General features: G+C 37.7%; 1 protein-coding gene across 2 annotated transcripts in view; it reads right to left on the bottom strand.

Moving 5' to 3' along the window:
* Positions 1-1553: 1553 nt before the first annotated feature.
* LOC149789298 (uncharacterized) overlaps positions 1554-12942 on the bottom strand; it is a 74878-nt gene continuing 63489 nt past the window's right edge. For both annotated transcript variants that reach the window (XM_089975502.1, XM_089975503.1), the window contains exon 12: positions 1554-3639. In XM_089975502.1, the coding sequence (XP_089831628.1) occupies positions 3468-3639 (172 nt within the window). In that variant the 3' untranslated portion in view covers positions 1554-3467. The remainder of the gene's footprint in view (positions 3640-12942) is intronic.

The raw sequence follows: 12942 nt of genomic DNA, 5'->3' as shown, positions 1-12942 counted from the left end.
GCAGACATTTCAAGTGGCCACGTGATGTGTGTAATGTTTGATACATACAGCGTATGTCACAGGTGTATATATATATATATATATATATATATATATATATATATATATATATATATATATATATATATATATATATATATATATATATATATATATATATATATATATATATATATACTGCATGTCTGTTGTTTAATCATTACACAAGGACCCGTCCAAAGTAAATTCAAAAGGAATTGTATAACCATGACAACGAGGTCGAGACTACGATGTTTGTTTTGCAATCCGTCAGCGACGTCACAAACCACTTGAAAGTAATTTCGGACTTTGGGAAATGGAAACCAGAGAGTAACTAGTAAGTGTTAAATTACTCTATGTAGTTTTCAGTTTTATGCAGTTTTCAAAGAGACCAGGCCGTACAAATAAAAACTGATAGAATAAATCTAGAGCGGAGTCTAAACAAGCAACCGTTTATGTTCGAACTAAATCCATTTTTCAGTCAGTAGAAATGGCAACCTCGCCAGGGGAGCATCATAGAGAAGTTGAGAGCCATTAGACTTTACTCCAATTAGCCTAAGTTGCGCACTCGATAAAAGGCGGGAAGGAAATTCTAGTTGGAATTCTAGGCTTGGATTTGCGAACAAGGGCTTCTCGAGGCAACATATCTTCGTCCGAATTCGTCTTTCTTTCATAAATAGGTGTTGCAAGATTGATACAGTATTAAGTACAGTTAATTTATTATAAATGGAATCTTCTACGTAAAACTGAACAATCAGCATATCATAACGTAGCGTATAGCGAATTACTAACATGCAAGATTAACGTATAGTTGATTGTCGGACTGGGATAGAAGTGGATTGTGTGATTTGCTACTATGCATCGTAATGCATAATTTAATTTACCAGAGAATTTTTAGAATTCTTACTTGCTTTATCAGATTTGAATATATAAATTGTGAATTATACGGAGTTAGTGATTGTTGGACCTGTGCAAATATAATTGGGTATTTATACATTTGTATGTGTCTTTTATAATGTGTAGGGTAGTAAATGCATATGATTGCTATAGATGGCGATAGTTTACTATATAGAGTTTACTATGGCGAGAAGTTAACAATTAGGGATGTGTATACATGTATTAGAAGTCGTTAATAATATATTATTATATCGCAATTATTATAGAACAAAGCGTGTATGGAATATTTAGATATGAGTGCGTGAGTTTACCTGTTATTCACCATTATCCTGATGAAAAGTCTGTGAGAGTGTGATGAATTTTACTGATTAGAGTAAGGAGACAAGAATATACGTCCCTTCTAATTCTACAGGAAGCTTTCCGGGTGGGAGTCGACATCTAAGGACCGCAGACGACGAAAGAGACGTGGAGAACGTGGTAGGCGTTTATAGTTATGTCAGCAGTTTCTGTGGGGGTGCAATGCCGGAAGGAGCACGTGATAGAGAGTACAAGAAGTGTCGGAAGAACGGACCAGGAAGTGCCAAGAGAGCACGTTTTCAAGGGTACCGAAAGTACCAAAGGCAAATAAGACAACTACGAATAGGTTATTGTTTATTTTTGTTCGGAAGAAATTGCAATTGAGAAGTTTGTCGATGAAATTAATGAATACATTTGCTATATTTTATTACATTGTTATACTTTTCACCTTGAGTTCTTTTATTCATATATACCTAGACCGTCGGCAGTGCTGACTGGAGCTCAAAGCTATTTAAATTTTAGTTGTACACCTTTCTCCGGTATTAGAAAAAATGTGTCAGACAATGACAAAGTGTCCGAAATTATTAGAAAAGGTTTAAAATATGTCAATTTTCGCAATGAGTATAAATCAAGATAAGTATATTTTCCTTTAAAAAATGTTTCTTCAACTTCATTCATTCATTCATTCATTCATTTCGAAGGTGCCTTATTGATAAGTTTAAACTTTTTTTTAAAAGACACTATCTTCATACTTTCAATTCAAAAGAATTGTTGACAAACGATAGGCAAATGCATATACGATTAAATTTATCTCCGCATTCAATATGCAGAATTCTCTCTAAAATGTTGAAACCATCTTCATATTTTCCAAAGAGACCGAAACCCTCCGCAAATATCAGCGCCCATCCTTTTATCTTTATTCCATTGATATATACATGTCTAAACTTGTAACCCTGTTTTTCAACAGAAAAATCGGGCCAACTTATGGAAAAATTTATTAAAGAACATTTTATTATAAAATACATTTTCTAAATATGAATTCACAGATTTGCCTTCCTAATTTCACATACAAATATACACAAAGAGATAAACCGATTGGCAGACAGGCAAACCTGATGTTATCTTAATAAAGGGGTTTTTGTACCAATATTAATGAGCTAGCGACATAATGTTTGAGCTATGGAAAACTTCAAGACTTAGTCTAATAGACTCCTATCGTACTCGTTTATTTACGCTCACAAATCCCCCATATATTATCCCATTCATCTGTATCACTTAACACGTATATATTACAACAGTCATTTTTTTATTCTACAAATTGTCAAGACCAGCATATTGCAAAATATATCAGATGTAACCGTTTATATTCAAATCTTCATTCCAAACAAGATTGCAATTCACAGAAGACAAAATATTAGTGTAGACCTTTTAAGAGCACGTATGAAAATGGTTTGCTTCAAGCAATTACTTTATATGCGGCATATCATTCGAAGTCCCCAAAACATTGAAGAATGTATCAAACCTAACACTTCATGCTGACAAATCATCCCTAAATGATAGCATTTTCACTGTCGAAAACTTTTGTTGACACTATAATTGCCATAATTAGCCAGTGGTCTCGAGTCGATGTCAAATACGCATCCTTTTCATCTCGTATGACTTTAGAAAGGCCCAACCCTACACCCATCCATCAGCAAGAGTACATAACTGACCCTACACACATCCGTCAGCAGGAGTACATAAATGACGCAAGTACTAAACAATAACGTCATATTTATCGGCTCTCCAATCATATTTTTAAAGAAGACTTTTCATCAATGAAAATTATGTATGCATGCAACCTTGTCATCACAGTCTGTTCCACGAATTAAGCTGTGTGTCTTACATTTCCAACACATTAGTTTGCTTGAATGTAAAACAATTTAAAGAAAGTTCGTTAAAAAAAAAAAAACTAGAGCGCCTGAGAGCTGTGATGAGCTAAAAATTTGAATGTAAGAAGTAACTAGGACGTTTTCTTTCATCAATTCATTTTGTATAAGTCGAGATAATTCTATGAATATGTAATAATATTTCATTATACACGTTTGCAGAAAATCGTATTTACATGCCCTGTAATGACACTAAAGGAATCGCGCATTCACTTTTGAGATCTTAAAATAACTGACTTTACACGTGTACAACTATTTTTAACTTCCGTTATTTCTGTCTTCCATGTCAGCGTACTCTTGAGATTGAGTAATAAATAGTTCCATAGGTTAATTGGGCTGGAAGGTTGGTAATCCATCAGGCTGGTTAGTTGGTAATCCATCGGGTTGATAGTCCATGTAGGTCACATTTTCAAATCCCGAAGGCGTTATTTCCGATTCGTCTCTTGGATGCACCCAGTAAGATGCCACGGTTTCTGTCTTCTTTATTTCCATGTTCTTCCTGCATAAAAATGAATACATGGCATAAATATTGACATAACGGGTTTCACAAGCAGCTTTTACGTGCAATTCGTGTTTTTAAAAAGCTAGTATTACCACTATAAAATCATAACTTACTTTTCCACTTACTTGAAGGCATGTAAACAGGCACACAACGAAGAAAACAAAACTAAACGATACACATTATACATTGTTATTGCTTGCAGGTTGATATATATATATATATATATATATATATATATATATATATATATATATATATATATATATATATATATATATATATATATATATATATATATATATATATATATATATATATATATTCAAAAGAATAAGTTCTTAACACGATCTCCAACACAGTGTACCCCAAGTTTTTGCTGTTCAGGATCATGTAGCGTGCATACAGAAATAGTTAATTTTATCAACGACCAAAATGTTGACATATTTTTCGTGACAGAAACATGGCTAAAAACATCAGGCGATGAGCCCAAGTGTGCGGATCTGACACCCACTGCTTACTCCATCAAGTCGTTCCCCCGTAATTCTCGCGGAGGTGGAATTGCTGTCATCACAAAGAACTCCATGATAAAACATCTTAACTATACCACAACATTCAATTTCGACCACACATCGTTTGAATTAGTCCGTACCATACTCACACTGGAGCAAAGGTCAGTCCATTTTTTCTGCCTATACCGCCCTCCTCCTACTAGAAAAAACAGGCTGGCTGACTCTCTCTTTTTGGAGCAGTTTCCGAATCTCCTGGACTATGGAAATTCGATAGGTGGCAACCTGATTATTCTTGGAGATTTCAACTTTCACTTTGACTGTCCCGGAAACTCAAATACATCAAAACTCATAGATTCCATTAATGTTTTCAACCTCAAACAGTCAGTTAACCAACCTACCCATAAACATGGTCACATTTTAGACTGGATTCTTCATAGACCTGATGATAACATTCTACGGTCCTCCCTGGTATCCCACGACCTTGCATCAAATCACCTCTGCATTATATGCCATCTTGACGTATCAGTCCCTAACCCTCCACCTTTATCTGCTACTAAGAGAAACCTCCGTATGATAAATAGAACCAAACTAATGCACGACATCCAAGCTAACCTAACAACTTGCTTCCCTCCTACCGCAGAACAACTCGATAACTGTCTGCGTTCATTACTTGACAAATGTGCTCCAGCTACCAAGTGCAGAGTATCAATTCAAAAGTTTTCTCCATGGTATAGCAGTGTTAGGGACCAACTTCGCACTGCTAAAAGAGACCACCGTAAAGCTGAGATGCTCTGGCTTTCCACCAGACTCACTATTCATAAGCAAATCTATGACGTCACTAAGAAGAATATCACAAATATAGTCCATTCAGCGAAATGAGCCCACTACACTACTAAGATCATAGAAAGTTCCAGCTGCAAAGAGCTCTCCGAGATTACTAACAAGCTAATGTTAAGGAACAAATTAACACCACTTCCAACTACCTTCTCTCCAGTCGACCTTTCGGACATGTTTGCAAATTTCTTCCGTGACAAAGTACAGACCATTAGAGATAAGCTTGACACTATAATTTGAATTGACTCGTCGTCACCATACAGTTGGGATACAGAATTTGAGCGCCAACCATTAGCAGCATCTGAACCTGTCTCTATGGATTTCGTACGTACAATCGTGAAGTAGAGTGCACCAAAGTCATGTGAACTTGATCCAATTCCAACATCACTGCTGCTTGAGTGCTTAGATCCAGTATTGCCTTCACTAACTGATGTTATTAATACCTTTCTCTCATCTGGGGAATTCCCATTATTTTTCAAGACTGCCTTTGTAAAGCCTCTGCTGAAGAAACCAACACTAGACCATAACGATTTAAAGAATTACCGCCCAGTTTCTAATCTCCCATTAATTTCAAAAATCTTAGAAAAGGTTGTTCTATCCCAGCTTGTATCTCATCTAAATTCAAATAGTCCTTTTAGCAATGTACAATCTGCATATCGCCCTTGCCACAGTACTGAAACTACTCTTCTAAAAGTAGTTAATGACATTCTCTCTGCGTTGGATAGCGGAAAGATTACAATCCTCACCCTCCTTGATTTGTCTGCAGCATTTGACACAATAGACCATGATATATTACTTCACCGTCTCCAGCATGTATTTGGCATTCATGATACAGTCTCACTGTGGTTCAAGTCCTACTTGGTCAACAGGACACACATTGTTATCTGCAAATGGAATACACTCCAGCCCAGTTGATCTATGTTGTGGTGTTCCACAGGGGTCTGTTTTTGGACCTGTTCTCTTCATTCTGTACACTCAGTCGCTCTCAGGTGTCATAGATCATCATCCAATGTCTCACCAATTGTACGCTGATGACACCCAAATATACAAATCTAGCCACCCAATTGAAGTTGATGCTACCATCCAAGGTGTAGAGAGGTGCATTTCTGATGTGAAATCATGGATGACTTGTAACCAGCTGCAGATGAATGATGGTAAAATTGAGGCCATTCTGATCACAACACAAAGACTTTCTCATTCACATCCTTTACTTCAAACAATAAATATCAGCAACACCAACATTAAATTCACACAATCAGTACGAAACCTAGGTGTTACTCTGGACAGTACTCCCACATTGCACCAACATGTCATGAACATATGCAAGGCTGCATATCTTGAGCTGAGACGCATCAGCTCAATTCGCAAATATCTTTCAGTTGATGTCACTAAAACACTTGTGTGCTCATTAGTACTTTCAAGACTGGACTATTGTAACTCAATTCTGTCTGGTTCATCTCAATATCTACTCCAGAAACTTCAAAAAGTTCAAAACACAGCTGCTCGGATCATACTTAGAGTACCACAATCTTATCACACCTCCCCTCTGCTCTGTACCCTACACTGGTTATCCATTCGATCCAGAATCAAACAAAACATTTGTTCTATGTGCTACATTTCACTGTCGGACTCTGGTCCAACATACCTATCTGACATCACCCATGTGTACACACTAGCAAGATACTTACGCTCCTCTTCTGACAATCGTATACTCGTTATTCCCACTATGAAAACAAAGTCCTATGGACAGCGTTCTTTTGCATACCAGGGCCCAGCAACGTGGAATGAATTGCCCACTGAACTTAGACACAAAGACACAGTGATCACATTCAAGAGGGCTCTCAAAACTCACTTATTTCGACTGCAAGAACAAACTTAAAGACCTAATAATGTTTCCTACCTGAAATATTCTCAGCATGCTTTTTATTTTTTAATGTTTTTCTAATTTCATGTTGTTTGTTTTTGTAATAATATTATTGTGTTTCTTATCTTATAGGTGTTGTCTAATGTTGTAAAGCGCTTAGATCTTCTAAAGAGGCCCCGAGTGGCCGAGTGGTCTAAAGCGCTTTCCGTCACGGATCACTGCCATCTCACCTCTGTCTGCGTGGGTTCGAGTCTCGGGCTCGACAAATGTGGATATGTGAGAAAGCTTGCCGGTAGGTTCTCGTGGGTCGGTGGTTCTTTCCGGGGTTTTCCCGGGTTCTTCCTCCACCATTAATACTGGCCGCCATGTATAGCCTATATCGTGCTGAAAAATGGCGTTAAACCCTAAAACAACAACAACAAAAAGAGCTTCTAAAGATCAGGCGCTATACAAAGTCCTCATTATTATTATTATTATTATTATATATATATATATATATATATATATATATATATATATATATATATATATATATATATATATATATATATATATATTGATATGCATCTTACTATTTCTTCATATATTATGTATCCACTTTTATAGTTACACATATGCCTTTCACCTAGTGCTAAATATGTGAATTGTCACGGTGTTTTATATGTGGAAGCATTATAGGCATGCGGTGTCTAATTGACAACAGAAGATATCGAAAATCCAAGGTCCGTGATGTTTTCTACTGACATGCTTGAATATATATCTTGATGATTCGAACTGAGTATGTCGAGGAGAGCAGACGTGTTTTGGGTGTGCTCTTAACCAAATGGGATGTACCGAGCAAACATCTAGGAAATCCACCGGATAAGTAAGCATTCTTTCCAGCTCTAACACATTTATTTTCCTTTTCCTTTTTTTCTTTTCACATTTTTCAAATTTATTTCATTTTTTCTTTTTGTGCTTAGAAGAGGATGTTTTCTTCTTTTGAATTTTGATTTTCATTTTTGACAATTTGCTATTTGCATTCTTACCTTGTCTAGGATTAGGAGAGAGTTAAATGCTTCTGTAGTTAGTTTATTCATATATTATTCATATATATAATAAATCATATACATTTACAGAAGAGTGAGATTCACTCACAGACAGTTCTGAGTGACGACAATTCACCACTCAGTGCAATGGCAGTAAATGAAGTAGACGCTACAGAGCGTGACCATGTGGCAATACGCCCAGCAGGCACCAAGCTTAGGACATACTTCAACACGATGATTGAAGGTGATGAAGGATGTCAAAAACTAGTAGCCTTTCACCTAGAATGCTGTCAGACTTTAGATTTTGGGCAGATTGAAAACTGCCCCAGGCAGGCGGAAATTTTGACGGCGTTGAAAGTTCAAGGTCTGCAAATTCAGGATATAGAGGGTCTACTGAATGGGGGTAAAAATAAATACATACTGTACCCTAAGAACAACACCCCTCTGATTAAAGAAAGGGAAATAGAGATCAAAGGGTTGAAAGTAAGAATTACTGACACAGAGCCCATAGTCAGAGAGGTCGAAGCCAAAACAATCGATGTATTCGTGTATGGCCTCCCTCTGTCAGTTGATACAAGGGAAATTATTGACAAACTACAAGAAAAACTAAGAGTAAATGTTAAAAGCAGTAAAATGGCAACAGTGTACGGGTTCCAAACTGTTAAAATTGGAGTGAGAATAATACAAGTACCAAAGCAAGAAGCCAGAACAATTCCAACTTATTTCTATGTGATGGACTTCTTGCTTAGAACTTGGTACAGAGGTTCAGATAGAGAGAGACCTTGTACTATATATAAGCAAATTGGTCATGGACCAAAGGAATGTACAAGTCAGCCGAGCAGCATAAGGTCCCAAACTTACGCTGGAAAACTGGCCTATAATGTACCAAATACAACAAATCAACCCTTGGAGACTGATGGTCAAGACGAAATCGTAAGACTTATACATAAAATAAGAAAAGAAAGTGGAGAAGGAATACCGGTCGCCCTACCGGACTTCGAGCAATCAGAAATAAAGGAGACAGGTATGAGATACAAAAGACCTCAGAATGGATACAATTCCTCACCCCATATAATGCAATAAAAGGGACGGCGCCAATAAGAGGGCAAACCAGCACTTACAACAGGTTTGAAGTACTAAGAGAAGAGGAAGGGGAATTGGAAACTGAGCAAGGGGCGACAGAGCTGAGCGGGCTGCTGCCCCTTACATAACACCATTACCCACAACAAGGAAAAAGAGAACATTAAGGAAATCCCTGTCGATGTCGTCACCAAGTGACGATATATCGACAAAAGAAACATCAACAATAAAAGAAGGTAATGAGAAAATCCCCCCCCCCCACCAAAAAAAAGAGAGAACAAAAATTAAAGGACATGACAGAAAACGGGAATGAACAAACAAAGGACGGAAAAAGTGACCCTGAAAATGAGGACGAAGACGAAAGCGGAAATGATGAAAATGATAATGACGATGATGATGACGAAGATGAAGAACTGGAATTAGAACTAATCAAATGCAAATTAAGGATGACGGAATCGGACAAAGAAATGGACATGGAAACCGAACAGGAAAATGAAACTGACTTTACAGAAAACAAAGCGACTGATGTATCGGAAGCCGATGGAGGGGGGGGCAGTGCCCCCAATTAACTAAACATTTTATCCTTAAACAACCACTAATAACAAAATAAACAAATAACTCATATACATAGTGTAATAATTAGAAGAAAGCGGCCACCTGGAGGAAACAAAAATGGAAGGAACAAACTCCCGAATTGCTTCAATCAACACTAATGGATTAGATAAAGATAAAGTCAATAAATTAATAAGCTTAACTGGGTATGATGTAATCCTTTCACAGGAGACTCATACTAATTTAACAAAGAATTTATAGCCATGATAGAAGAAGAAATGAAAGTAATTGTAATTTTAAATAATTTTAAGCAAGATTAGCAGGGGTAGCCACAGTTATTAAGAACAAAACTGGTTTCATTTGGGAAGAATAGAAGAAGGGGAAAATTTGAAGGGAAGGGCAATACATATACTTTTAAATAAATTACATATAATCAATATATATTGTCCAGCCACCAGATTCAAAAGACACGAATTCATTTAAGTAAACATATCAATGACTACACAATGGAACAGGGGCCCCGAGTGGCCGAGTGGTCTAAAGCGCTCACCGTTACGGATCACTGCATCTCACCTCTGTCTGCGTCGGTTCGAGTCTCGGATTCGGCTAGCAGCAGAGGGGGCGAACCCGACAACTTTTTAGACAAAATTTGATTGAGGCTTTAAAACGACAAATAGAGCCTTCCTTCGAAATCTCACTTTTCGAACAAAAAAAAAATAAAGTCTCCGTTTGGCAAATGGAGCCTTAGCGTTTTTTGCTCGAAAACGCTATATTTCGCCACAACATCTTGTTGGTGTTTTCCCGTGGTAATCATCGGGCGTCCCGCGTCGATGTCATCGCCCCCTCTGCTGCTATGATCTTACAAACAGAGTGATCACTAACTCCTCCTCTTGTAGGTCAATTAGGTTATTTGACTGATCGGTAATTCTAAAATTAATTCTCGTTAAAAACCGATCATGGCATCGCATATAGACCGGATTAATCGGACTCTCAATGATCAAAAATCCCGGAGGGGCTGTTGGTGAAAACGAATAAAGGATATACCCCTGTTGAGCTTGATTTGATTGCTTGGTATCCACCTGGTAACTCCCTTCGATAACATCGCACACTAGATTAATCGCTATCACCGATGCAATATTTACGTTGTATGGAGCAATATGCCTACCACCATCTCCGTTATCGTATCTGAGGATAGTTGATGGGGGGGCGTCCGCGGGTGGATTCTTAGGCCATCCTAGTATGGTTCTTATTGAACTGTTATAAATATCAACCATATACCCCGGTGTGCTTATTTCAATCGTCGACGATAACGTCGGTTCATGAACCGTAATAGCGATTTTTGATTCTTTTCCTGTGATCGATTTTATCCTGCGTTGAAATTCTTTATTGATTTGCTCTATTTGGTATGACCCAGTTGGTATTGTAACCTCCTCCCAGTTTGGGGTCCCATCGGGTTTATTTGTCCGTGCAAAAACCAGCGAGTTATTAGGTTGTTGTCCATTAAATGCGTCCGCTCGGATATTAGGCCAACTGTGATATATTCGCAATTTTGCCAGCGCTATTTCCTTCACTGGAACTGGTGATGGAAAGTTCACACTGAATTCGGGTTTCGTTGATGTCACTGATATCATACTTGTTTGTACCGGAGTGGTGTTCTCCGCGATCCGCTGAAGCAACTGAAACCCTTCGGGTTTCAGCGACATTATTATTATTCGTTGTCTTTAGTGTCTAATTTCAGCAACCAGGTGGTTTCGGCTTCCAGTTAAAAATCCTCGATTTTTGACATCGCGCAGCTATATAACTGGACCATCGCGGAGAATTCAACATCGGATACGAACAAATTATCAATCGATAATGAGATCAACCCGGATAATTTCGAGTACGCGTCGGATACTATTTGATGTTTTACTGTATACTCGTTGAGTTTTTTCTGAAAACACGATGATATCTTTTTAGTGATTGCGTTGGCGACTCCAGCAATTGTTGTCATCGCGGAGATAGCGATTGGAACAGCGATCGGGGATGTCGTGGTCACCGTGGATAAAATAACACCGGTGCCAGCTACTATACCCGACACCGAGTACACGACCGCGTCGATGGCGGTTATTTTACGACGGTATTTTTTTATTTTTGCACGGTATTGTTCGGAAAGCGTTTTTAAGTTCGCGGAGAATTCTTTTGCGGTATCGAATCGATATTGATGTGACGTCGGTGATACCTCTGATTCAATTACCTTGGTGGTCATTTTATTCTAAAAGAGCTAGTGTTTTTAATTACTTAGATTCGCTACAAATTCCACATACCATGTGATGTTTGCCCGGGCTAAATTTCCATCAACGGCATAAATTGTAAACTGTTCAGTTGCGTTCTTGTCTATAATTGTTGATATTGTATTGTTAAACCCGGATGAACTCGACGATAATATATTAAACTGCATCATTGAAACCAGTGTCAATCGATAAATGCCCTTAACAGTTGCGGTAGTATTTACTGTATTCTGTGTAGGAGTCCAATCGAATGATCCATGCCGAATTGTGTATACTGTGTTGATGATGTTCTCATGAGGAATTTTTATTTTTTCGAATTGCTCTGCTACTCTCGGTAGTCCATCTTTAATCGCTTCAACATCAGTTCCGATTATTTCTATTCTTCGCAAATTCGCGTCTATATTATTCTTGTTCGCTGCAACCCTAGTAATGAGTATATCTATTTCCCGTGTATGCGCGTCCACATCTTTTTTGTTCGCTGCAACCTTAGTAATGAGTGTATCTATTTCCCGTGTATGCGCGTCCACATCTTTTTTGTTCGCTGCAACCTTAGTAATGAGTGTATCTATTTCCCGTGTATGCGCGTCCACATCTTTTTTGTTCGCTGCAACATCAGTTTTGACTGTTTCTATTCTCCATTCATGCGCGTCTATATTATTCTTGTTCGCCACAATATCAGTTTTGATCGTTCCTATTCTCTGTTCATGCACGTCTATACTTTTTTTATTCGCTACAATATCAGTTTTGATCGTTTCTATTTCCCCTGTATGCGCGTCTATATTTCTTTTGTTCGCTGCAACATCAAGTTCGATTGTTTCTATTTCCCCTGTATGCGCGTCTATATTCCTTTTGTTCGATGCAACATCAGTTTTGATTGTTTTTATTTCCTGTCCATACACGTCTATATTTCTTTTGCTCGTTGCAACATCAGTTTTGATCGTTCCTATTTCCCCTCTATACACGTCTACACCCTTTTTGTTCGCTTCAATATCAGTTTTGATTGTTCCTATTTCCTGTGTATGCGCGTCTATATTCCTTTTGTTCGCTACAATATCAGTTTTGATTGTTTCTATTTTCCGTCCATGCGAGTCTACATTATTTATGATCGTTGCAACATTAGCGCTGATTATTTCTATTTCCCGTTCATGCACGTCTACACTCCTTTT

This window comes from Sinohyriopsis cumingii, chromosome 11, assembly GCF_028554795.1.
Source record: "Sinohyriopsis cumingii isolate HCF-2022 chromosome 11, ASM2855479v2, whole genome shotgun sequence".
NCBI classification, from domain to species: domain Eukaryota; kingdom Metazoa; phylum Mollusca; class Bivalvia; order Unionida; family Unionidae; genus Sinohyriopsis; species Sinohyriopsis cumingii.
This window is presented reverse-complemented; position numbering and strand designations above follow the sequence as displayed.